The 27,748-nt window shown below is 52.2% G+C and overlaps 1 protein-coding gene and 1 pseudogene across 1 annotated transcript; one reads left to right on the forward strand and one right to left on the reverse strand.

Moving 5' to 3' along the window:
* Positions 1-898: 898 nt before the first annotated feature.
* Positions 899-27,748, reverse strand: MAP1S (microtubule associated protein 1S). The gene is made up of 7 exons (XM_060008080.1): positions 27,628-27,748; positions 26,286-26,387; positions 24,714-24,796; positions 23,758-23,898; positions 20,810-23,165; positions 2,307-2,542; positions 899-1,351 (listed from the first exon to the last, which is right to left on the reverse strand). Exons 1-7 carry the CDS (start codon positions 27,746-27,748, stop codon positions 1,196-1,198), a joined length of 3,195 nt encoding a protein of 1,064 aa, XP_059864063.1. The 3' UTR covers positions 899-1,195.
* LOC132421848 (serine/threonine-protein phosphatase 2A catalytic subunit beta isoform pseudogene) lies at positions 6,119-7,041 on the forward strand (annotated as a pseudogene).

The raw sequence follows: 27,748 nt of genomic DNA on the forward strand, positions 1-27,748 counted from the left end.
ATTGTAAGGCAGATTCTTTACCACCTGGACCACCAGGGAAGTCCCTATGTTACGTGTTTTTGTTTACAATTAAAATTTTTAACAAGTTTGTTGTCCCTATTAAAAAAAAGGAATTATGATATATGAATGAGAAAAAGACAAATGTCTAATAAAAAAAAAGTGAACCAGCTAATTAAAAATAAATATAAGAAAATCTCCCTGGAAAGAAATGAAATGAGAACAAGGAGGCAGCACCTGTATGTACTCAACAGTTTGGCCAAGATGAAAAATCAGGGTGATACGACCTCATGTATAAACAGTAACCTATCTTGAGACCTGGACTAAGAAGTCTCTCCTCATGGGAAAAGGGGGGTAGGTATTGAGGGGTTAGGACTTGGTCATAAGTTTTTTAAGGTCACCATTCAACCCAGTGCAGATGGCATCTTATTGAAAACACCATCTAGGTGTTTCTGTATGTGCAGAATAGAGAGATCAGGGAGGGGCTTCATCAGGAGATTCATGTTTTGTAGCTTTTAAGTTTCAGATTGCTTTTTTTTTTTTTTTTTTTGGCCAAGCCAAGTGGCTTGTGGGATCTTAGTTTCCTGACCAGGGATTGAACCCAGGCTACATCGGTGATAGCACTGAGTCCTAACCACCGGACCACCAGAGAATTCCCTCAGATTTCCTTTTAAGACCTTGCTGTAGAGTGAGACTTTCCTGCCATGAGTGCCAATTATCCCTAGGAACAGAGGGCAACTTTTATTTAATGGCTTTGGAGCACAGAGACTGGGGTTCAGATCTCTGCTAGGCCACTAAATGGTTTGTGTGGCCGGGGTCTGGCAGCTGCCTTTCCCGTCTATAGAACGGGGCCCTCACGGCCGCTGGGATGGGCTGGAGGGCCATGGTCAGCAGCGAGCTCCACTGGCCAGGGGTCATCACCTGAGAGGCACTGTCGCCCTTGGGCCTGGGTTTTCCCATCTGTGACACGGAAGCCAGAGCATGCCTGACCTGGAGGCTACTGGGAACTCCACAGAAGCTGTCTCCCCCCAGAACTGGGGACCCACATGGCAGCAATGACCGTGCAGAGTGCTGCCAAGTCTCCTGCCGGCAGAAGGAACTGAGGCCACAGCCGCGCGGAGTACCTGTTTTATTTCTGACACAGGTGCACCTCAGGACGGCGGTGGACTTGGGGCGGGGGGTGGTGCTGGGGGCGGGGCTAGAACTCCACCTTGCAGGCGGGGAAGGCCTCGTCCTGCATGGACACAGTGCTGTTACTGCCCAGCACCGTGATGCCCAGCGCCTGGTGCCGGGCGTGCGTCTCCTCATACCACTCGTGCATCGCCACCGAATCGAAGGTGGGGATCAGGGTCACCTGTGGGTGCGACAGATGGACCAACGGTGAGGGGGAGCGCCCTCTGCCCTCCCGGCCCAGCCCCAAGGCATCTGAGGCCCCTCTTCTCCGAACGCGTTTGTCTCCGCCTCCATTACCTCTTGCCTGGATGTCTGCAGCCGGCGGCCAGCCTGTCCCCGAAGTCCCTTCTCCCTCCCATGGCATCCAAAGGACCCTTCCACAAACTGGACCACTCTTCTGCGAATTCTTCTCCATGCTTCCCGCCCACACCCACTGCTGCCATCTCCCCCTGTTCTCTTGCCCAGGCCTCCCTCCAGCTCCCTGAATACACTAAGCTTGCTCCCGCCACTGGCCTTCGCCCACGCTGTGCCGTCTGCCCTGGACGCTCCCTCGCAGCTGCTCCGTAAGCTGCGTACAAGGCTGGGTGTCAGCACACTCACAGGCTGAGTGGGCGGCCAGGTACCTGGAGGCTCCTTCTATCCAAATTCGCCTCACCCTTCAAGGTTCTATTTCAAGGCTTCCCATGAGGACAACCCCAGCCCTCAGGGTCAATTCTCAACGTTCTTAGCTGTGTAGATACCACACATCTCACCTATTCCTCCTGGCTGATTCTCATAACATTACGGAGGTTCAGTGCCAGGGGTCAGGCGAGGTGATCAAACCAGCCCCACCCTGCAACCTCACCCAGGTTTGCTGCAGACAAGGAAGTGGATGTAACAGGAACAGAGTCCCGAGAGCTGGGTGGCACTCCTGCCTTTGACCTCACTGCCGCATGGCCCTGGGGACATGGCTTAGTCTCTCTGAGCCCCACTCCCTCCTTGGATGCGGGTGAGGGTCACACCAACCCCACAGGACAGTGTGGGCTCAGCAGGAAGACACCGGGAAGCGCTGACCCTGCCCAGTGGCAAGAGCTTGGGCAATGTCCCAGTGACATTTGCTGTCATCGGGACTGTCTCACACCCGGGTCGTCACGCACCTGGAGGTCACGGTCCCACTGCTGCTTGCCAGCCAGAAGCGCATCCAGGACAGCCCGCATGCCCTCTTCCTTGTGCTGGTCCTGGCCACTGATGACGTAGCAGAGCGCACGCACCCTCCGGAAGAACTCCTTGTCCACCAGGCGGGCACTGCCCCCGCTGGGCAAGTAGGCCAGGTCGAGGTAGACGGGGGAGCTCGGCGGGGCCAGTGACCCTCCTGGCCGACTGCCAGCTGACCCTGTGGGTAAAAGGGATGGGGTCAGTTGTGAGCTCTGGGGACAGGGAGGGGCTGAGACCCAGGGCCCAGGACAAGGCTCCCAGCTCCACCTGCACCTCTCTGAGTGGCTCCCTCCCTGGCAGGAAGCCTGATCTCCATTTTATGGTTGACAAGCTCTCCCTGGCTTGTCCTGCAAACACCCCAGCCAACCCCTCAGTGCCTGGACACTCCCTGGCCAGTCCCTGGACACAGACATCCCCAGGGCCTGAGGGAGGGGGCAGCCAGGGAGGGCTCCCTGGAAGAGGGGGTTTTAGAGCTTGAGTTCCTACAGCAGCAGTACCTGGAATTCTCAGCAGCATCCACCGGTTTAGTTATTCAAGGGGAGCCAATCGGGCATTTATCAAACTCTCCTGGGCACCGCACCCTGGGGACACGGCAGTGACCAAAACAAACAAAAATCCCTGCCCTCAAGGTTGACAGGGAGCCAGAGTGGGTGTAGGAAGGAGAGCTGAGAGAGGGTGACGCAGGCTGGGCAGCCTGGATGGAGCTGGGGCAGCTGCTCTCAGGCCCTTGTCCATGCCCTGAACCCAAAGCCTGTGCAAGGGGGACAAGGCCACCATTCCTGGGCCAGTGAACTCACCAAGTGATTGAGGACATAGCCAGGTCTTGGCCACAGGAAGCCTGCCAGGTGTTCAGTGTCTTAAGATCATAAACGCTGCCCAGTGCAGGGTGTGGGCCCAGAAGGCTGCTGGGGCATTTGCAGAATGAATGAAATCCCCAGCTTTGGGCAAGTAGCGCCCCTCACCCATAACTGGGGACAGTGGTGTCGAGGACCCTGAGTGGTGCCCCAGGAAGGGAAAGCCACCGTGGCTGTGGAAGGCGAGAGGGGGACAGGAGCAGCAGAGGCAGAACAGCAAAGCGAAGACAAAGGGAATGTGGACGGAAGCCATGGGGCAGGAGGACAGGGGTAGAGCAGGGACTGGCAAGCGATGGCCTGTGGGCCAAATATGGCAACTGCCTGCTTCTGGAAATACAGTTTTACTAGAACACCCACTGAGTACTTACTGAGCTGTTTTTGTGCTACGACACCTAGCTGAGTGAGTAGCTAGCTGAGGAGCTGAGAGAGAGACCATCTGTCCTACAAAGCTGAAAATGTTTATTACCCTCTGGCCCTTTAAGACAGGCTTTGCTGATACTAATGTGGATGGTTGGTTTATCAGAAGCAGTGGGAGCAGGAGACCCTGAGTGGCCAAGACTGTGGCCTTTGGAAAGAGGTCAAATGCCCAGGAAGAGAAGGTCTCAGATGATCCCCAGCCTCCGGGTGCCAGCCTTGCCCATGGGCCCTAGGGGCCACCCTCTCTCCCTCCCTGCCACTGTGCTGGGAGCCCCTGACCTGCCAAAGGTCACAAGGGCCCATCAGATGCCTCTCTTGGAATCTGCCCAGGAAAGACAAGAAGTGGGGGCTCAGGGGGGCGCTGAGGCTAGAAGACAATCAAGAGACCAGGGTGGCCAGGAGCTGAGGACAAGCCACATGGGGAGAGAAGCTGGAGATGCCTGTCGGCTCCCGGAGGGCAGGACCACCCCAGGCTACTAGAATAGGGCTCAGTCCAGAGCAAGCGCTCAGTGAACATGACCTGGAGTTATTATGACTGCCATCGTTGTCGCTGCTTTCTCACCAGCCCCCTCTTGGTAATTCTAGACCTGCTCTGACTGATGCAGTGGCCACCAAGCACTGGAACGTGGTGTGAGACAAGACACGCTGGGAGTGCAAAACACGCACCAGGCTCCCAAGATGTAGTGTGGAAAGAGAAAAGGGAACTATCTAGTAAAATTTTATATTGATTACATGCTGAAATATCCTTTTGATATAGTAGTATGCAGGAAAGAATGAACACAGCAGGATTCTGGGACGATGGTACAGTAGGAAGCTCCAAGAATCTGCTCCCCGTCTAGATAGTCGTGCTGGCAGCCCCTCAGCGTAAGTCTGAAGCAACTTACATGGGACTTAAAGGACTGGAAATTTTTTCTTCTTCTTTTCTTCCCCCTTCATTTTTTTTCTTTTTCCCTTTTCGGGAGCCAAACATTTAAGCACTAGGACACTCAAAAGCAACTACTATGCAGGGGAATTTAGAAAGCAACCACAGATGCCCAGCAAAAGGTACAGGGTCAGAAAAGACATGAGAACACCCTAAGTTTACACCACAGACTGATCCCCAGCACAGAGACAGCCCACAATAATCAAACAAAGGAAGGAGCCACAGCAAACCCTGGGGAAGGGGAAATTTCGGATCTCAAGTTATCACATTATTAGATTCAAATGTACAGTTTTCAATAAAAAAAAAATCACAAGGTACATAAACAGGAAAGTATGGCCCAGTGAAAGGAAAAAAATTTAACAGAAACTGTCCTTAAGGGAGAGCAAATGGTGGACTCACCAGGCAAAGACTTAAAAAACTGTCCTAAAGATACTCAAAGAACTAAAGGAAGATGTGGAAAAAGCCAAGAAAACAATGTATGGAAAAAAAATACAAATATCAATAAGGAGATAGAAAACATAAGAGTAAATGAAAAGAAATTCTAGAGCTGGAAAGTATAGTAACTGAAATGAAAAATTCACTAGAAAGATTCCACTCAAGGTTTGAACAAGCAGAAGAATCAGTGGTCTTGATGACAGGGCAATGGAAATTCTTGAGTCTGAGGAACAGAAAGAGAAATAATTGAAGAAAGTGAACAGAGCCTAAGGGACCTATGGGATACTATCAAGAGGACCAACATACACATTATGGGAGTCTCAGAAGAAAAAAGAGAGAGAAAGGGGCAGAAAGATTATTTCAAGAAATAATGGCCAAAATCTTCTTATATTTAATGAAACACATGAACATAAACATCTAAGAAACTCCATGAACCCCAAATAGGATAAATTCAAAGAGAACCAGACTGAGACACATGATAATCAAATTGTTCAAAGATAAAGACAAAGACAATCTTTTTGTGGGAAAGAACTGATAAAGGGGACGTTTATAGCTATAAATACTTTTATTAATATCTCAGATCAACAGCCTAACTTTACAACTTAAGGAACTGAAAAAAAGAACAAAAGTAAATCCAAAGCTAGCAGAAGGAAGGAAATAAAGATTAGAGCAAAGATTTTAAGAATAGAGTAGAAAAACGACACAGAAGATCAGCAAACCCAAAAGTTGGTTCTTTGAAAAGATTAACAAAATTGACAAATCTTTAGTTAGATTGACTAAGAAAGAAAAAGAGAAAGAGTGAGAGAGAAGGGGCAAGGGAACTGGGAGTGGCTGGCGGGCGGGAGGCGGCAGCAGGTGCCCATCGTCCGGCGGGAGCTGCGCGGAAACCCCACACCTCCCCGCGCCCTTCACCTACTCCAGGGGCGCACGGCCCAATGGGCCAGTGCGGACGGGGGTCTCCTGGAGGCCGTGCGCCCGGAACCGCCCGCGGGGCTTGGGCGTGGCGCGGGGTCGCACTCCCCGGCTCCTTCCACTCCCGCTGGGAGCTGGCTGCAGGCAAGGGTGCTGGGGCGTGCGGGGGGCGGGGAGGGGGGCCGGAGGCAGCAGGGGAGGGGCTCGGGCCACCATGGACGACAAGGCGTTCACCAAGGAGCTGGACCAGTGGGTCAAGCAGCTGAACGAGTGTAAACAACTTAACGAGAACCAGGCTAAGGAAATTTTAACAAAAGAATCAAACGTGCAAGAGGTCCGTTGTCCTGTTACCGTCTGTGGAGATGTGCATGGTTAATTCCAGGATCTTATGGAACTCTATAGAATCGGTGGGAAATCACCAGATACAAACTATTCATGGGTGACTATGTAGACAGAGGTTATTATTCTGTGGAGACGCTGACTCATTTTGTGGCATTAAAGGTGCGTTATCCAGAACATATCACAATATTGAGAGGAACCACGAAAGCCGACAAACTACCCAGTACATGGCTTTGATGATGAATGTCTGTGAAAGTACGGAAATGCCAATGTTTGGAAATACTTTACAGATCTGTTTGATTATCTGCCACCTACAGCTTTAGCAGATGGACAGATACTCTGCCTCCATGGTGGCCTTTCCCCATCCATAGATACACTGGATCATAGGAGAGCCTTGGATTGTTTACAAGAAGTTCCACACGAGGGCCCAACGTGTGATCCGTCATGGTCAGATCCAGGTGATCGTGGTGGGTGGGGTATTTCACCACGCGGTGCTGGCTACACATTTGGACGAGATATTTCTGAAACATTTAACCATGCCAGTGGTCTCACACTGGTTTCTCGTGCTCACCAACTTGTAATGGAGGGATACAATTGGTGTCATGATCGGAACGTGGTTACCATTTTCAACATACCCGACAATAATTAAGTTATCGTTGTGGGAACCAGGCTGCTATCATGGAATTAGATGACACTCTGAAGTATTCCTTCCTTCAGTTTGACCCAGCACCTCGTCGTGGAGAGCCTCATGTGACCCAGTGCACCCCAGACTACTTTCTGTAAATTCCTCCTGGGAAAACCTGCGTTTGTATGTGGAAGTATACCTGGCTTTTTAAAAATATATATTTAAAAACAAAGCAAAAAAAAGCAACAGTAATCTATGTGCTTCTGTAACAAATTGGGATCTGTCTTGGCATTAAACGATATCATGGACCAAACTGTGCCATACTAATCATGAGCATTCAGCACAACTTGAGACTGAGATTAGTTCAACGCTATGTTCTAGATCGGTCGGTCTTAACAGTTTGCCTACTGTGTTTGTAGGAACCGCTTTCCTTGGGGCTGTTCAAGCAAAAAAGGTAACTAACTCCATCTCCGTTTGCACTTACTTGGAGATCTTAGTTAGAGTGTTTAACTGGCATGGATTAATAGGGTTGGATTTTTATTTTTAAGAAAAATTCATAAAGCTAACTTCCACTTAATTCATTACCGTTTATTTTACTGAAATGTATAATTAACTGAAAAATTCTTGGGCGTACGTTGTCATAACATTTAAAGAGATTTCCCTTCATTTACACTAAATTACTATTTTATGTTGATCTGCATATTTCTGTATATTTGTCATGACAGTGCTTGCATTCTATTTGGTGTACTGAGCGAATAAACTTTCAATTTTAAACAAACAAACAAAACAAAATGAAAAAGAGAAGCCTCAAATTAGTTAAGATCAGAAAGTGGAGATGTTACTACCAATCTACAGAAATAAAAAGCATTATGAGAGTACTATGAACAATTATGCACCAACAAACTGGATCACTTAGAAGAGATGTACAAATTCCTAGAAACACAAAACCTACCAAGACTGACTCACAAAGAAATAGAAAATCTGCATAGACTTATAAATAGTAAGGAGATTGGATCAGTAATCAAAACCTCTGGGGCTTCACTGGGTTTCTACTAAACATTTAAAGAAGAATCATTAGAAAGGAAAAAGTAAAGTTATCTCTGTTCACAGATGATATAATGTTATGTGTAGAAAATCCTAAAGATTCCACACACACAAAAGAAAGCTGTTAGAACTAACAGATGAATTCAGAAAATAGCTGGATACAATATTAACACACACAAAAAACAACTGCATTTCTATACGCTAACAGTGAACAATTCAACAAGGAAATTAAGAAAACAATTCCATTTACAATAGCATAAAAAGAATGAGATACTTAGGAATCAATTTAAAAAGGAGGTAAAATATTTGTACACGAAAACTACAAAACACTACTGAAAGAAACTAAAGAGAACATAAATTAATGGAAAGATATCCCATGTTCATGGATTGGAAGACTGAATATTGTTATGCCACCACTACCCAAAGTGATCTACAGATTCAATGCAGTTCCTATCAAAATCCCAGTGTTTTTTTTTTTGCAGACATAGAAAAAATACATTCTGAAATTCATATGGAAGCTCACTGGGATCCCAAGTAGCCAAGGAAACCTTGAAAAAGAAGAACAAAGTAGGAGGACTCACATTCCCTGATTTCTACAATTACTACAAAGCTATAGTAATCAAGGCAACGTGGTACTAGCATCAAGACAGACATATAGATCAATGGAATAGAATAGAGAGCCCAGAAATAAACTGTCACACATATGGTCAAATGATTTGTGACAAGGGTGCCAAGAACATTCAATGGGGAAAGGACAGTCTTTTCAGCAAATGGCCCCTGGGAAACTGGATATCAACATGCAAAAGAATGAAGTTCAATGCTTATTTAGCACCATATCCAACAATTAACTCAAATTTAACTCAAAAAGCAAAATATAAGAGTTAAAACTATAAAATTCTTAAAAGAAAACATAAGGCAAAAGCTTCATGACACTGGATTTGGCAATGACACCAAAAGCACAGGCAACAAAAGAAAGAATAGACACACTCAACTTTTTGAAAATCAAAAAATTTTGTGCATCAAAGGACATTATCAACAGAGTAACAAGGCAAGCCACAGAATGGGAGAAAATATTTACAAATCATTATCTGATAAGGGATCAATATCCAGAATATATAGAGAACTATCACAACCTAACCACAAAAAGACGAACAACCTAACTCAAAAATGGGCAAAGGACATTTCTAAAAAGATATACAAATGTCCAACAAGCACATGAAAAGGTGCTCAACATCACTATTCATTAGTGAAATGCAAATCAAAACCACAGTGAGATACCACCTCACACCCATTAGGATGGCTACTATCAAAAAGCCATAAAATAGGGCTTCCCTGGTGGCGCAGTGGTTTAGAGTCTGCCTGCCGATGCAGGGGACACAGGTTCGTGCCCCGGTCCGGGAAGATCCCACATGCCGTGGAGCGGCTGGGCCCGTGAGCCATGGCCACTGAGCCTGCGTGTCCAGAAAAAAAAAAAATCCATAAAATAACAAGTGATGGCAAGGATGTGGAGAAGGTGGAACCCTTGTGCACTGTTGGTGGAACGTAAAATGGTACGGCCACTGTGGCAAACAGTATGGCAGTTCCTCGAGAAACTAAGAATAGAATCACCATAAGATCCAGCAATCCCACTTCTGAGTATATACACCAAATTTGAAAGCAAGGGTCTCAAAAAGGTATTTGTACATCCAGGTTCATAGCAGCATTATTCACAATAGCCAAAAGGTGGAAGCAACTCAAGTATCCAACAATGGATGAATGGATAAACAATATGTGGTCCATCCATATGATGCAATACTGTTCAGTCTTAAAAAAGGAAGTTTTGACACATGCTACAACATGAATAAAGCAAGAGGACAATACGCCAAGTGGAAGAAGTCAGTTACAAAAAACCCCAAATACTATATGATTCCCCTTATATGATGTCCCTAGAGTAGTAAATTCAGAGACACAAAGTAGAATGATAGTTGCCATGGGCTGGGGACAGGGAGGAATGGAGAGTTAGTGTTTAAAGGGGACAGAGTTTCAGTTCCACAAGATCAAAGTTCTGGAGATGGATGGTGGTGATAGTTGTACGACAATATGAATGTACTTAATGCTATTGAACTGTGCACTTAAAAATGGCTTAAGGTAGTCAATTTTTTTTTTTTTTTTTTTTTTTGCGGTACGCGGGCCTCTCACTGTTGTGGCCTCTCCCGTTGCGGAGCACAGGCTCCAGACGTGCAGGCTCAGCGGCCATGGCTCACAGGCCCAGCCGCTCCGCGGCATGTGGGATCCTCCCGGACCGGGGCACAAACCCGTGTCCCCTGCCTTGGCAGGCGGACTCTCAACCACTGCGCCACCAGGGGAGCCCAAGGTAGTCAATTTTATGTTACATTAATTTTAGCACAATTTTTAAAAATTGAAAAAAAAAAAACCAAAGCACAGCAAGCCCAAGACTGCTACCCTTAGAAAGCAGACATGTTGGCCCTTGGCTGCCTTCTGGGAACTTGGATTTCAGAAGGGTTCCCACCATTTCCAAAATTCCAGACTCCCCAGGAAGGGGTGAGCAAGTGTACAGCATAAACTACATTGCTGTACAAGCAGTGTAGGCATGGTGAGCCACTCTTCTTATCATTTGGGAAATGGTGGGAACCCTTCCAAATATATATATAAAATCTGATCATTCTCAGATGTATTTGGTCTTTATCCACAGTTCCCGCCTCACACCTCCTAAAACCCTTGGAATTTTCTGATCAGTAAGAGCAATGGGAGCATCTTTTGTTACAATACTTGGTTTCTTGTCCTCAGTTCCTGAAACCACTTCAGGGCCACAAAAGTGAAATGAGTGTCTGTTATTCAAAACAAGCCCTTTCCAACACAAGGTTTCTGCTAATGAAGGAGACTTTGGATCCCACCCCAGGGTGGGGGCTGGCTGCCAGGAGAACCAATCATATGATTAAGAGGTTGAAACTTTCAGTCTTGCCCTTTGATTTTGGGGGAGGGGAGAGGGGCTTGAGGTTGAATCAATGGCCATTGGCCAATAATTTAGTCTATCACAACTCTGTAATGAAGCCTCCATAAAAGCCCCAAAGGACAGCTTTTTGGCCCTTTTTCAGAGAGCTTCCACATCAGGGAAGCAGAGTGCTTCTACGTGCCACTGTGTGGGGCCCCAAGCTCCCTGAGGACATCAGTCAGAGCCCTCATTTGGGACCTCGTCCTATGTATCTCTTCAACTGATTGTTGATTTGTATCCTTTAACAGAGTTTTATATGTAATAAATGAGTAATCTAGGGAGTAAATGGGTTCTTCCTGAGTTCTGTAAGCTGCACTAGCAAATTAACCAAACCCAAGGAGGGGGTCATGGGAACCTCTGATTTATAGCTAGTCAGTGAGAAGCACAGGTAACAAACTAGACTTGCGATTGGCATCCTGAGTTGCAGGAGGTCACCAGAACCCCTGGTTTGCAGCCAGTTGGTCAGAAGCACAGGTAGAAACCTGGGCTTGTGACTGGCATCTGACGTGGAGGGTGGTCTTGTGGGACTGAGCCCTTTACCTGTGGTATGTGATTCTATCTCTGGGTAGAGAGTGTCAGAATTGATTTGAATTCCTGGACGCCCTGCTGGCATCCAAGAATTGCTTGTTGGTGTGGGGAAACCTACACACAGACACACACACAGTGGAACTGGGTCCAGGAACCCTTTTTGGTTGGTGTCAGGAGTGGGATTTGCTAGAATGACCCTGGCTTACATAAACATGTGGTTTTTTTGGTGTGTGTGTGCGTGTGTGGTACGCGGGCCTCTCACTGTTGTGGCCTCTCCCGTTGCGGAGCAACAGGCTCCGGACGCGCAGGCTCAGTGGCCATGGCTCACGGGCCCAGCCACTCCGTGGCATGTGGGATCTTCCCAGACCAGGTCACGAACCCGCGTCCCCTGCATCGGCAGGCGGACTCTCAACCACTGTGCCACCAGGGAAGCCCCGAAACATGTGTTTTTTAAAGAGCAAGGATAAAAGGGTGGGGAATGAGCAAACGCCGATCCCCAGATAGCTACCCAGTCACCCACAGTATGGAACTGCAGCTGCACTGCAATCAGTTACTAAAGGTAAAAGTTACCAACGGAATGTAGTAATGGTAGTAGACCCAACACCCAAGGAGTTGGCTCACTGGATATATAAGGAAATGCAAAATAATAAGCAGTATGCTGAATACACAGTTTCCTGGTTATTGTTATCTCTATTAGCCAAAATGAAAGTTAAAAAATGTGCTCACTCGGGTTTTGATGTTGAACCAAGTTCAGATTTGGGTAGATCTGAGGTTTGGTCATTAGCCTCAAAGCCGCCCAGAGAGGGAAAAATTATGCAGGGGCATCAGGAAAGACCTCTAAGGTCTCTGGTCACCAAGAAGGTAGTCAATGTAGGGGAAGGGCAAAACCAAGAAACAACTAAAACCAGGAGATAGAGTGTAAAGAAACGGACTCACTTTGTGGACTGGTATCATCAGTTTCCTGAAGAACCTTTACCAAAATGGATCGTGAGAGTAACCAATTTGGGGGCTGTGTCTTTGGTTCTGAAGGCTGCAGAGTAGAAGAGCACATCTGGGTTGATGCAGGACCCGAAGCTCACTACTGAACAATCACAGATTGTTCCAGACACACAGGAGGTTATTCCCGAAGGAATAACCAGCCTGGCCGACTGGATAAACGCCACTGAAAAGGGTGTTTATCCTGGGAAGGGGGGACTGCCCAACTCACCCCATAAATGCCAAGTGGGACACCCCAGATGAAGCAGCTGAAATGCTTCCTATGCAAGCCATGTGGGATTAGCTTTATAACTGGGACATTCACCCACTGAATATGCCTGTTACCCAGGTTTTGGTAAATGCTGTGATTAACGGGACCCTTGCTGCATGGGCACCCCATGGAACTTTACTGCTACAAAACTGAACAACAGTTCTAGAAGCCTTATCAGATCTGCTATCTCAGCTTCTCTGATGACACCAAGAACATTAGAGTAATTAAGAAAACGGGGAGAGACAAAGGGGAGAGTCAAGGGACTTGACCCAGTGGAGTGGTAATCTTCAGATGGCTGTTGAAACGTAGAATGAATAAAGCAGACACTGATAGAGTTGAAACAGGTGAAACTGAGCAGGACCCTGTGGGGCTCCTGGACATGGAGGCCTTTCTGTGTAACCCGTTCCTTGTTTGTAGGGGACAGACTCCAGCCTCCAGGACCTTCCCGGAGTCCCAAAGGGCAGATTCAAACAGTTGCTAATCAGGGAAGGGAGGGGCAGCCAAGAAACAATAGGGCAGCCTTGGGGCAGGGGCCTCGTTCCATCTCAAGGGATACATATTAACAATACCTTTGAGCTCTTTACAGAACTAAAACCCCCAACAAATGGAAGATGTCAGCATTATTCATCCCAGAGAACAGCATCTGAGGCCAGATGAAAGGAACCAGAGAAGCTCATCAAGAGATTACCTGAGACCGGATTAAAGGAGTACAGGTGTCCCCCCCCCCACACACACCTTAATCTTATCAACAACCCACCCTTGAACCACTGCTATTAAACTCCTCACCAAATCCTCCCTGGGTTGGGGGACACAGTTTTTCAGGGGCATGAGCCCACTGTGCCCCACTCTGCCTGGCAGAGCAATGAGGTTCTTTTTTTTTAAAGCTATTCTTTTCTAATTCACCCAAAACTCTCCCTGCAAGATTCGATGTGGCACTGGTTCACAGAAGCCGAGTTTTCGGCAACAGATGCAGCACTAGCAGAGACTGGGTGGACCAGTGCGGCCCCCAACGTTTTGTTAAAGGGCCCCAAACAAGTCCACTATTTACTCTAGTTTGGAGGGATTTCGAAAGCCAGGAGGCAAAGATTACAGTGAGAAACCTGACCAGGAATCCCCTGCGGGTGAGGATTGGGAAGATTAATGAAGATAAAGACTGAAGCAGAGGCCAGGATCTTCTGGCTCCACCCCGGGGGCGGGGGGGGGGGGGGGGGGGGGGCCCAAGGCCATCTGCACAGGCGTGGAGAAAACAGCCAGGAGAGGAAGACCTTCCCAGGGTTCCTAGATACAGGAGCCCAAAGCACTGTGATTCCAACACCAGTTGGTGAAGTCTTAGCGGGGGCTAAGGTTAGAGTGGGAGGAACTGGAGATGCAAACGTTGATGGGATGAAGGTGCACATTGGGATGAAAACTGGGGTGAGTGGACAGATTTGGTGTGAGGTGGTCACATCTCCTTTACCTGACTGTACTACTGGGATGGAGCCTGGCTGACTGGGGATTGCCTCCCCTACTTACTATTGTAAAGCAGAGGCCTGTAAGTCCGCCCTCCGGCCAGTTTTAATTGGGGATGCCAGATGGGAGCCACCAGAACTGCCTGAGCACACACAGGTGGCTAACATAGAGTGATCTAGAACGCCTGGTGGACAAAAAGAGACGACCACTTTAATTCATGATATGCTAGAAGCTGGAGTGTGGGTACCCACGAATTCACTGTACCATAGCCTTGTGCGACCTGGGGAGAAGACGGATGGTTCATGGAGACTAAATGTAGACTATCGAGACTTAAACCAAGTTGTACCACCCATCGGCTCAGCCGTTCCAGACACACAGAAAATGCAAGGAGGCTGCTACTCAGCGAGTGACCTCGTAAATGCTTTCTTCCCTGTTTTGATCTCAGAAAAGAGCCAGCAGCAGTTGGCCTTCACGTGGGAAGGATCCCAATTTACCTTTCCTGTGCTGCAACAGAGGTATCTGAACTCACTGGCTTACTGTTGTGATTTGGTCAGAAGGGACGTGGACTTGGTGCGGGTCGCCAGTGTAATCATACACTATACTGACGGTGTTACGGTGATAGCGGAAACCAAAGAGCAGGCTAGGACTGATCTGAGTGCAACAGGGACGCACATGACCAACTGGGGTGGGTTAATAAATCCAGCACTGGTTTCCAGGCCTGCCCGAACAGTCAAATTCTTAGGAAGAACCTGGGCAGGGGCCACCTGGAATATTCCACGAGACTAAAAATAAACCGCTGTCACTGTCCTCCCCAGGACCAAACAAGAAGCCCAGCGTTTGGTTGGTTGACTTGGATTTTCATCTGGGAATGCTGCTTCCATCTGGAAGACTACCCGGAAGAAAGCTCTGAGTTAGGGACCCGAACGAGAGCGGGTTGTGTCTGAATTACAAACGGTGGCAGCCCTCTCAACTTGGCCGTTGGGCCCTGCCGACCCCCCACTCAGGTATGATTTGGGAAGTGTCGGCCATACTCTGTACACTCTGCAGACTGGAGCTTCGGGCAAAAGCCCAGGAGCACCTCCCTGCAGTGACCACTGGGATTTTGGACCAGAAAATTCCAAGATGCTACGGCCCATACACAGTATTTGAGAGACGATTAGTAGCCTGCGATTGGGCATTAACTGAGATCACCTCAATTACTGATGGATATAAAATAATCATGAAACCTGAGATGCCCACAATGTCTTGGGTGATGCTGGAGAAACACTCCAATGAACGCAGTGCCCAGAAGTGTTCCATGATAAAAAGAGAAATGGTTCATCTGAGAGCACGCTGCCAGGGTAATGCAGGGAGGCACCTATTGGATCATGAGCACGTAGCCTCTTTTCCTCCAGGACCGACTTTGGAGCCACCTGAGGAGCTGCTGGAACTGACTGGCACGTGGCCTTGCCCTATGGACGGCTCTCAACTGAACCACAAAGCGCGCTTGCTTTATGGATGGCGGTTCCAAGATGAATGGATAATAACCTGCTTGGAAAGCGGCTGCATTAAAACCAGGGGATGGCGAGACTCTGACTGGAGGCAGCAAGAACAAATGGGCTCAGTGGGCTGAATTGCACGCTGTTTTCCGAGCAGTGGTGGAAGAATTGAGCAACGGTAAAAGCCCCTATGTTTGGGTTTTTACTCCTGGGCCCATGGCGTGGCTGTGTGGTCGGGCAGACGGGCAATGGAAACCTGGACTATTAAAGGGATGCCTGCATGGGGCGCGGCCTTATGGAAATCACTCTGGGAATTTAAGGGGCGTGTGAAAGTAGGACATGTCAATGCCCACCAGAAGAACCCCTTCCAGGTTTGGAAGGTCACTGAACCACCAAGTGAACGTTTTGGGAGGGCGGTCCATGAATGAGTCGGCATGGGGACAGGGCTGCAGCAATGCAGAGCCCCACAGGTAGCCGGCAAGTGGATTACATTGGACCAAAGCCAGGAGCCCTGGGGCTATAGATGAGCCCTAACAGGAAGAGACACCCTGCACTGGGTTTGCATACCTGATGGTAGATGCAAATGCTCAAAATAAGACTGGATCAGAAAATACTGTAACAATTTGAGCCACTGAGTTACATTTCTTCGCACCAAGGGGTGCACTTTACAGCCCACACTGTCCAACAGTGGCAAGAGATCTCACACCAGATGTGTTGCGTATCATCCTCAGAGTAATGGTTTAATAGAACATTGGAATGGGCGGCTGAAGCATTTGCTGTCTAAAGCCAGGGGAGACACAGGCTTGAGAGGCTGGCTTACACACCGTCACGAGCATGTGCTCACACTCAACATGAGCGGGGCTGAGGGCGGGTCCCCACTGGATAGATTCCTCCACTTTTCTGGGGGTGTGGGCAAGTCGGGGTGGGGGAGGATGCTGATGCGACTGTATAACTCTTCCCCGCATCACAGCAACTTTTTTTTTTTCTTCTCCTACTCGATGCAGTGGTCCCAGAACCAGGGATGCAACTGTGGGGGCCAGAAGCAGGGATGATTCCTCAACAAGAAACTGGTAACTGTATCTTTAAACCTTTATGTCAGAATTCCTAAGGGGCTAATGGGTCCGGAATGTGCCTTCACCCGCCTCTGGCAAAGTTGGTGCTGACAGTGAATGCTGCCGCGCTGCCTAGCAGTTGCAAGAGCCCACTGGTTCTGTACCTGTGTAACCCTACTCTAGGCGAGCGGCAGTGGACGGGGCAGGGGAGACACCTGCCAGCCTAGTTTCCTGGCAGCAATCTGGACCAGCACGGTGGCCAAACTAACGTCCCTTCCAAGAGTGGAAAAGTGTGGGTAAAGATAAATGACAAATGGAGAGGAAGAATAACAGCTGAGGGTAAAGGGATGAATAAGTGGGTTATGCAATGAGGGAAATCCAACATTTTATTAACACCTGGAGAGAGCCTCAGAGCAAGAGAATAATAGAATCTCTTAGCAGAAGCATACCAGATGCCCAGCAGGCTGAAGCTGGTCTGCTGAGATCAGCCCTGATTTGGGGACCTGATAAGATTGAACAGCAGCCTGCACAGCTGAATGGCATGGCTCTGGAAAGACATTCTGGTCCTGAGATATATTAACGACAGGACCAACTGTTAAAAGATTAAATGGAATTCTAGCGATGCGCCTGTGTCTTCTGACTCCCATTTTTCGGGCTACATCTACTACAAAGGATAACATTTGGGAACTGTTTCCTACTGGGACTTCAAACTGTGTGGTGTATAGCTCCCAGCTGACTGATCTATGTGATCACTGTGTAATTACAGATCGTGACAATCAATTGCTTAGAAAGGTCCCTGGTTATGATGGACAAAGTATAACGGCAGCGTGCCGAGCATGGGAGGGTGTGCTGTGCACGAGCACGTGTCATCCTGCTTTTGTGGATGGAAAACGATTCATCAAACTAGGAAAAAACAGTGGGTCCCCGATGGGATTAAAGCAGTGGGCATCACATGGTCGCTCAAGTTCCCCAGGGGTACAGCCCTACCAGAGACGAGGCAGGCCATGGGAAGCCTCATGGCATACTCAGACTAAATTAAATTACATCTAGGTGTGCTTACCACGCAGCTAAGCCTCGTCTGGGGGGCCCAAAATTTTGGGGTGCAAAACATGCACCCTATCTGCACCCAGGCCTTTAGTACACAATGGCAGCAAGGTCTCTGGTGGATTCAACAACACTGGCCCACAAGCCAGAAAGAGCCTTAGGGTGAATAGGTGCTAGCAGGTATCCTAGGACAAGTGAAATTTGCTTTTAATGAGGAGTGGCATCCAGAGGATAAAGATTAATTAGAATAGGCAGACTAGGGGGAGTTCTCTTCCAGGTGGAAGGCGAAGGATGGGAGCCAGCCTGGAAAGAGAATGAGGTTTTAGCAAAGTGGGTCAGGCAGACTGCCAATAGTGCTGGATATGTAGAACTAGCATTGGGACCCAACAAGGCCTCCTGACTATTTAAATACATACGCAGGCTGAAGTGGCCACGGGGCAGTGGCCCTCAATCCTAGCTGCCGGGGCTCAGGGGCGCACACACCTACGGGAATGTTACGGCCCTCTGGGGACATTTATAATTTACACAGATGCACCCTGACTGCGCGCACCTCCAGTACAGCTAGAAATAAAATATACCCTGCAGCACAGTTAGTTGGGATAGGAATATTCTAAATACAACTCCCGTCCTCCCCACAGAAGGGAGGTGGGCCCTGCGATACAACACACAATGGAAATCAGACTCAGTACAAGCTCGTGAACTTGTCCCTAGTTACCTCGGAATCCGGAGCTAACTGAATCGTGGCCAGTGGTCACGACCTCTGTCCTTAATACCGTCTGGTATATGGGCAAAGGCAGATTCTGTTGGGAAGGCAAAGTGAACACGTCTGTAGCTCTTACCGATTGGTTGTGTAATGAAAATGAATCGTACGGTAACCATATTTCGATATGGTGTAGCCCTGTCGCTGGTAAGATTCAACTACCTCATGTAAATGAGTCTTCTGGTAACACTGATACTGATGATCAAATGTATTGAGAGCCTGAGTTAAAGCCTCCTCTGGAGGTAATACCTGTGGAAAATGACTGGCCCGAGGAGGACCAGGATAGCTAATCACCAGCTGATTTCTGTGCTGAATAGTTCTGCACAAATTGATCGTAAGGTACAAGGAGCAAATGACGTTTCTCTAAATCGATCCCGGGACTTCCCGGGTGTCCGCCTGCCAATGCAGGGGACACAGGTTTCGAGCCCTGGTCCAGGAAGATCCCACATGCCGCGGATCAACTAAGCCCGTGCGTCACAACTACTGAGCCTGCACTCCACAGCCCGCAAGCCCCAACTACTGCGCCCACGTGCCACAACTACTGAAGCCTAGAGCCCATGCTCTGCAACAAGAGAAGCCACCGCAATGAGAAGCCCACGCATCGCAACGAAGAGTAGCCCCCCCGCTCGCCGCAACTAGAGAAAGCCTGCACACAGCAACGAAGACCCAACGCAGTCAAAAATCCACCAATCCATCCATCCCTGTCCCACACAGCTTCTCCAAATGTCTGGCCTATTTATGTTGGTACTGTTGCTACATCTGTTCTAATAAATGCGACCCCAAATATAAGTGCTGTGATAGGTATGATTGCTTTGCTGTAAGGGATCTGTTCCACCAGGGGGTGGACTGCAGTACTGTGATTTACAAGAAATACATATACTTGGTCATTCTCAGATATATTTGGTCCTTCATCCGCAGTTCCTGGCTCACAGCTCCCAAAGCCCTTGGAGTTTTCTGATCAATGTGAGCAATGGGAGCATCTCTGTTATATTTGGTCTCTAGTCGTCAGCTCCAGAAAACACCTTAGGGCCAAAAGGGTGAAATGGGTGTCTTGTTATTAATAAGAAGCCCTTTTCCATCACAACCGGGTTTATGTTAATGAAGGTGACTTTGGATCCCACCCCAGGGTGGGGGCTTGTTGCCAGGAGAACCAACCTTGTGATTAGCGGGTCAGAATTTTCAGTCTTGCGTGCGGACTCCTGGGCAGGGGAGAGGGGCCTCAGGTTGAGTCACTCGCCATTGGCCAATGATTTAGTCAATCATGACTATGTAATGAAGCCTCCATAAAAGCCTCAAAAGGCGGCTTTTTGGCCCTTTTACAGAAAGCTTCCACACCAGGGAACCAGAACGCTTTGTGCTACCATGCAGGGTCCCAAGCTTCATGAGGACATAAGATCCCTTGTTTGGGACCTCGCCCTATGCATCTCTTCATCTGGTTGTTAATTTGTACCCTTTAAGAGCCTTTTATACTAAACTGGTCATCTAGTGAGTTAAATGGGTTTTCCCGGGTTTTGTCAGCAGCTCTGGCAAATTAATCAAACCAGAGGAGGGGGGCATGGGAACCTCCGATTTCCAACCAGTTGGTCAGAAGCACGGGTAACAGCCTGGACTTGTGACTGGCACCTGAAGTGGAGGGTGCTCGGGGGACGGAGCCCTTTACCTGTGGAATGTGATTCTGCCTCTGGGTAGACAGTGTCAGGATTGCGGCCAACTGCGGGACAGCCGGCTGGTGTCCAAGAATTGGATCCTGGAAACCTTTCCAGTGTACGTGTGAGGTAGAGGGTGCCTGCACGACCAGCCCCAATAGAAACCCTGTGCCCCGAGTCTCTAAGGAGCTTCCCTGATCGACGGTACTTCACACGTGTCGTCACAGCTTGGAGCTCAGGGAACCAAGCACATGATATGGGACTCCACTGCGAGGAGGCTTCCAGAAGCTTGTGCCTGGTTTCCCCGGGACTCCCCCCCATGTCTTTCGCTTTTGCTGATCCTGCTCTGTATCTTTTTGTTGTAATAAACTCATGAGTATGACCATACACCGAGTCCTCCTAGGCAATCATCCAACCTGGGGGCGGTCTTGAAGTTAACTTCACCTGTTTCTTTTTGCTTAGCGTGGCTACTGGAAAATTCACCACGATGGATGCTGCTCACATTACATTTCCGTTGACGGTACCGCCTGAGCACCTTGGAATTGCAAGTGCTTAAGGAGTCAGGCCAGAGCTTCCATTTTATCGGAGAAACTGAGGCCCAGAGAGGGTGGTGCGTGTGGCTGAGACCACACAGCAAGCGGGGAACAGGAGGAGGACTTGGGCAGGGAACCCACTGCAGGACTCCAGCCCCCAGGTACTTACCGGATGGACCTCGAGTGGTTGTCTTGGGGACTGAGGGCTTTCTGGCCAGGGGTGCCCGACTTCCTTTGTCACTAGGCTCGCTCCGGGCGCTGAGTGGCCGACTGGCCCGGTCCCCACTGGCCAGCCCCTTGGTCTTGGCAGCAGTCACTGGAGTGGCTTTGGGGGCAGTGGTGCCACGGCTGGGGCGGGTAAGGGGCTTCCGGGTATGGCCGAGGCCCTCTCTCAGCCGCGCCTGCTCAGGAGGCAGCATCTCAGGGTCCACCATGCAGATACTAGGTGGGGTGGGCAGTGGCGGGGGTATCTTGAGCGGGTCAGGCAGTGGGTCGCGGCGAGGGGCCCCAAAGCCCTCTGTGTCCTCATCTGAATCCGCGGTGCCAGGGGCGGCAGGCAGGGGGTCCGAGTCAGACAGGGTAGGCAGGGACTCGCTGACGGACGTGGGTGGTGTCTCCTCCACCCCTGGAGCACCCGCCCGCTCCTGGGACCGGGCACTACTGTCATTGGAACTGCCAGGGGACACAGGTGCCGGCGCCATGGGCACAGCCTTGCGGTGCTCAAACTCACAGGGTGATACCAGGCACAGGTCCACGTCGTGTGGGGAGGCCGAGCGGAGCACCCGAGGGCCACAGAGTGGGAGGCTCAACCCGGCTTCACTTGCAGCGGCAGCTGGTGGTGGGAGCACCTGCTCAAAGGACACCGACAGGGACTCGTCCACCTCTGTGGAGTGCGGGGAGCCCACCTCGGCAGGCAGCGAGGGGGTGGTCACCGTGGGGGATGCATCCGGCCCAGGCTCCCCACCCCGCAGCGGGCTCAGTGACAGTGGCCCGCTGCTCTCAGTTGGGCCCTGGGGGGCTCCGGCGGGTGAGGGTGTGCACGGCTCTGGGGTGCTGGTGGCCAACAGCAGCTCCAGGGTCTTCTCCTCCAAGCTGCCGCCCTCCTCCCCAGCTGGGCTCAGCCCCAATTCCAGGCTGCTCTCCTGGCTGGGCGTGGCCACCAGCCGGGGGGCTGGGGAGCCGCAGGCCTCCGTGGCGGGGCTGGCCTCTCTGCACCGGAAGCTAGGTGGGCTGCGGGGCCCATTCTCTGCTGGTGGGACACCCAGGCGGGGTGTGTTGGGTGCTCTGCGGGGCTTGGGAGCCACCTGGGCACCTGCTTTCTTGCCACTGACCACAGCGGAGGCCACCCGCCGTACCTCCCGGGGTTGGGTCCGAGGGGCGCTCGGCTTGGGGTCCTTCTTCACCTCCCGGGAGGGCCTGGCTTCTTTCTCAGCCTTGCGAGGGGCCTCAGCCCGCGGTGGCTCCTTCTGGGCCACCCCGGGGCGCTCCTGGGCGGGCCTGGAGGGTGCCGTCGTCCGGCCCTCTCTCCTCAAACTGTCCCGGGAGCCCACGCTTTCCTTGCTCTCAGCTCGCCGAGGCCCCACCAGGTCCTGAGGGGTCACCACAGGCTCCCGCAAGAACCCCAAGTGCTGCAGGCGGACCAGGCCATCCAGGAGGCGGGCGGGTGGCGTGCAGCCAGGGAACAGCACGCGCACCACCTTCTCGGAGGGGCCCGCGGGGTGCCACACCAGCAGGGCACACACAGAGGCCAGCGTGTGGTCAGTGGCGGCCGAGGGCGGGTGCAGCACGTACATGTCCAGCCGGCCCACGCCCATCTTCTGGAAGAGCACGGTGGGCTCGGCCGGCAGCGGCCCACGGTTCAGAGGCAGGGGGGTGATGCCCAGCCGGGCCAGGAGGCTTAGGGCCAGCTCCGCCTCATCCTCCCCACGTACCAGCCGCGAGGCGGCTGCACGGGCATTGAGGAACACGATGCCCAGGTTGGGGGAGATCAGCCTGCGCAGCCGGTCATCCCCAGAGCCCCCGCCAGCGGCTGCCTCATCACGCTCCGCCAGCTTGCGCCGCAGCAGACTGTTGAGGCCGGGGAGGCTGTCAGCGCCCGCGTGGGTCACCAGCACGGCGTCCACCCGGTCCAGGTGCCGCACCAGCTTCCAGAAGCTTGACTTGGGGTTGGAGCCACCATTGACCAGCACGGTGAAGCCATTGACGGCGAAGAAGGCAGCATCCCCCAGGCCACCAGGGAAGATGTAGCAGCAGGGCCGGGCGAGCCTGAGGAAGCCCACGGAGGCCGGAGGCTCGAGCAGCTCAAAGGGGGACGGCGGCTCCAGCGACTCGGCCACATACTCCAGGAACTCACGCAGGCCCTCAGAAGCCGGCAGCTGCACTGGAGGGTTCAACCGCAGCTGGAGCACGCCCTGGAGGCCGGGCACTTCGGGTGCCAGCTGGGCCCAGTCACCAAAGGTCGGGCAGGTGATGGTGAGCTTGGGTGGGTCTGCAGGCGGGGGTGTGGAGGCCAGGAGATCCCGGATCTGTAGAGGGCGGAATGGTTAAGGGGTCACCTGGAGCCAGGCAACACCCAGCCCCTTGGGAAAACTAAGGCCCTTTGCCTGCCTTTGTCACCCTCAGGACAAAAACCCAGCCTTCCCCACATCCCAGAAGGGCCCATCACCACCTGTCCACCTCTACCCTCCTCTCTCACTCTCCCTGCCCCAGGGCCTTTGCACTTGCTGTTCTCAACTCCTAAAGCACAGCATCCTCCAGAGAGACCTTCTACACTCACCCCACCACCACCCCTGTGTACTGGTTCTTATCAAACCAAACATGGTTTGCCAGGTTTTTGCTCATTTTGCCCCACCCAGACTAAGGGGTCCAGAAGGGACCCCCATTCAGATGGGACCTAGAATCTGCGGTGCCACTTGAAGACTCTGAGACATCTGCTAATCTACAGGCCCACACACTGCAGTGGGTCATGGGACTGGGCCCAGGAGGAAGACACGCCACCACCATTATTCCACAGAGGAGGAAGGGACGATGCTCAGGGGGACAGCAGGTCGCTGGAGCCACTCAGCCCAGCGGGGACGAGCCAGGCTTCAGAGGCAGCATGGTGAGGGGGCGGCTTACCTCTTTGTCCCCCAGGACCTGGAGGAAGTGGCGGGGTGAGAAGCCCCCTGTCTGGAGCAGCAGCTCCCCCGTCTCCTCCAGGCAGGGCCCAGCCAGCACCAGCAGCTTGTGAGAGGCAGGGTCCAGGAGAAGGTTCCGGAGCTGAGGGAGAGGGAGAGTGTTCAAGGCCCTATTCTGTGCAGTGAGATAGTCAGCACCCCTCTTTGGGGTGGTCCGCAGCCCCTAATGTATATATAACCACCCAACTCCTGTCCCCATGACGGCCTGGCCAGTACTAAACTAGAAGCCGGGACTACAGCCTGTAGGCCTCCAGTCGGGCTCGACCCCCTATCCCTGCTCCCAACTCCTGCTCATTCTACAAAGCCCAGCTCCGGTGCCCCCTCCTCCTGGAAGCCCTGCACACCCTTTCTGGGCTCCCCGAAGCCCACCTCTCCCTCTGGCCCAGCCCCAGTGCCATGGGGAAGAGGGGCCTGTGTCTGGTTCTGTCTCCTCGAGCCCCTTCAGGGAGCATTTTTGATCAGAGGAATCAACTCGTACAAGAGTATCTAGAGGGGTGTCCCGGGGCTCTATCTTGTTCATCTTTCTCATGGGAAATTGAGAGAAGAGCACAGATGTCCACAAGCTAGAAGTATTAAGTCAGTTCAGACAATTAGCGGGGCCCAGCCCAAGGGAACGCACGGGACGCAAACATCGGTTGGGTTCTGCCCTCCCACCTCCAGCCCTTCCCTATCTCATTCCTTCCTCCCAAACTCCAGCCTTTTCTGATTCCACCCGCTCCCACCATCAGCTCTGAGGAGGGAATAAATCGAGGCTGGAGTCATCGGGGGAGGCTTCACTGCTGCTGGGTGTCAAGAAGAGGATTTCAGGCAGCATGAAGGCAAGGATACATGAGGTGAGGCCAGGGGATGGCGCTCGTCCCAGCAGCCCGCTGCCCCCAGGAGCCTACCCTTCCCTACCTCGTCACACAGGGACTTGTCTGATGGATTCAGGAGGACCAGCGTCTCCAGGGTGTCTCCACGGTGGTGCAGGCTCCGCTGGCCTGTGGGGGAACCGGGCCCTGTGAGTTTAGGGCTGAGCCACATGTGTGGGCATCAGCCTGTGACAAGGTCAAACCCTGCCTCACTGTGTAACCCCAGGCGGCCATGAGCCCCTCCAGGACCCCGCTTCCCAGGACCCCCAGCCAGAGGGTCATCCAGGGATTAACAGGCATGTGGTAAAGCTGCAGGTCAGGATGAGGCAAGAACAGGAAACCGCCTTGGCAGGCCTCACGCTGGAAACAAGGCCTCCACTGCTGGCAGGGCCCAATTCACAGCTCTCAGCCCTGCAGGGGACGCCACTGTCACCCTCATTTTATAATCAAGGAGCCTGAGCCCAGGGAGGGCCAAGGAGGGTACACCAGGAAAAGGGCACAACATGGGCAAGGGCCCTGCGGCAGGACTGAGCTCTCTGTGTCTGAGGATCAGGAAGGGGCAGGTGGGGCTGCAGCGAGGGGCAGCAGGAGGGAGCCGAGGGCAGGGAGGCCTCATGGGCCACAGAGAGGGAAGTGGGGTTGATTCTGGGATCCGAACGCTCGTCCGTTCCCCAGAGACCAGATGTGTTTCAAATATGGAGCACCCGGCCTGGGTCTGGAGAGGCAAGGACCCTCTACTGCTGGTTACCCTTTATCAGTTTATCACGGGCTTCTTATCATGTGCGGATATTGCCCCATTCAGGTGGGGAAATTAAGGCACAGAGAGGGGAAGTGGCTGTCAAGGCCACACAGAGCGGTGGCATTTCCAGCTCCCCCAAATGGTGAGGGTCAGGAAGCCACCCAGAACCACTGGGACAATGAGGCGACGGACACTTCCTTCCCCTCCTGCAGCGGCCTGGAGGTGACTCAACAGGCTGGTGAGGCAGGGGAGAGCTGCAGGCAACACCCAGGCCCTGCCCAGCAGCTGCTCTGTTCACCCCGGTCACCCCAGAACCCCCAGGGAGCCACGGGACATGTGGGGCTGGCCCAGGAACCCCAACTCCCTCCTCGATCTTGTTTTCTCAGGTCCCCACCTATTGAGCATCTACTGTGTACCTGGCCCTGTGAAGGAATCACAGGCATAAACCAGACATAGTCCCTGCCACACCAGGCCTACACTCCACCCTCCAGTCCCGCTCAGCAGCCCCTCACTTTCCAAATGTCCTGTCCCTTTGACTGGGCCCTTCCCTCCACACTCCACACCAGCCCCAGCTGCTTCTCATCCAAAAAGACCCTCCTCAGACGTCTCCCTGTCCCCCACACCTCACTGCCTTACCTGTCAACTGGGGACAAAAACACAAGTTCTTGCCTTGTGGGGTGCTGATGACCAAAGGAAGTGAGTGCTGGCTCAGGGCCTGCCCCTGCTCTGCACTCAGTAGATCTCAGTTGTGTTATTACTGTTGCTGCTTACAGCCATTCCCTGACCCTCATGCCTGGCATATAGCTGGCACTCAAAGAACACCTGTCCACTGAATGAGCAGAAGGGGAGAGCTGGGGCATGCAGGGTCCCCAGCCTCACCTTTCACAATGCTGGAAAAGGTGGCCGAGTGCCGTGACACGAAGACCTTGAGCTGCTCATCGAGGCTGCAGACGCCAGGGTCAATGTCCCACGACCGGATGCCTGGTGGGGAGAGGGGGGAAGGGAGGTAGGAAATCAGCTGGGCTTCCCAGCTCCCAGAATACTTCAATAACTAGCGGATGGCTGGTGAGGGCCGCCACAGGCCCCTCCCCTCAACCTGCCCCTGCACATGACAGCCTGGAAATTCAGAACCATCCAATGTGCCTTTGGAGCCCACTGCATCCACCCTCATGGGACCCAAAGTGTAAATCAGGCATTTTACAGAGAAGACTCAGGACATCAGAAAGAAAGTCCCGGCCTCCTACACAGTCATCTTGTCCCCTCCGTCATCCTCCCACCCCCACCCCTGGTTTCACTGTTCCTCAGCCCTGCCAGGCACAGTTCCCATCTCTGAGCCTCCGCGTGAGCTGTTCCCACTGCCCAGAGGTCCTTCTCCCCACCCTTCAGGTCCTCTCAGCCCTTTGCATCCTCTGAACACCCCTGTAACCATCTGAGCTTAAAACTTGGTCCATCTCCTCACTCACTTTGGTACCCGCCCCCCAACCAGACCCATTAGTCCTGTGAGGGCAGGACTGAGCCTGCCCTTGGTCCCCACGCTATCCCTGATGCCCTGTGGGGTGACATTCCTTAATCCTGTGAACCGAGATGTTTGCTGCCGTCCCATTTTACTGGCTACAGACGGCAGGCCCTGCCGATCTGAGAGATGGGGGATGGATGAATGCCCTCCAATCGCGGTTCGGGGTGCACCACGCCTGCCGGTCCCACCGTGCCAAGTGGCTGCAGGTTAACCTTGCAGATGCACCTATGACTCATATCCCCAGGTGCCAAATCCCTTGAGCAGGCAGCACCCGCCCACACCCCAATTAGCAGTTCCTCATGGAGCTGCGGAAAGTAGGCCCTGGAGCTCCGGGCCCAGCCTCCCCATCCCTGCTCCTCCCTCCAAGACTTCCAGGCTGCTAAGGCCCGAGGATTCGAGGAGGGCCCGGAGGGCGGGAAGCGGAGCCGTTGCCCATGCTGCCCAATCGCGTGGGTCCCAAAGCCTGGGCCCGTATCCCCTCCCCGGTCTGCACCCCGCTCGAGGCGGAGCAGCCCAGCCCAAACCCGAACGCTGTTTCCTCTGCGGGCACGCACGGGCTCTGCCTGCGCCCTGTGCCTAACGGTAAGGGGATAGGGGCACCGGGGCCCCCGGATCCAGCCGCCCCCCGCCCCATCCCCCGGCCCTTAGGCCGAGATGCGCCGCCGCGCCCGCCTCCCCGACACCGCGTTCCCGGGCCGGCCCGACCTCGTTCAAGCTCCTCCAGCACATAGGCTAGCAGCCCGGGGCACCCGCACTCGCCGCCCACCACGAGCAGCAGTGAACTGGGCGCCTCCACCGACCCGGGCCCTACTGCCGAAACCGCCAT

The sequence above is a fragment of the Delphinus delphis genome, chromosome 3 (assembly GCF_949987515.2).
Source record: "Delphinus delphis chromosome 3, mDelDel1.2, whole genome shotgun sequence".
Lineage (NCBI taxonomy): Eukaryota > Metazoa > Chordata > Mammalia > Artiodactyla > Delphinidae > Delphinus > Delphinus delphis.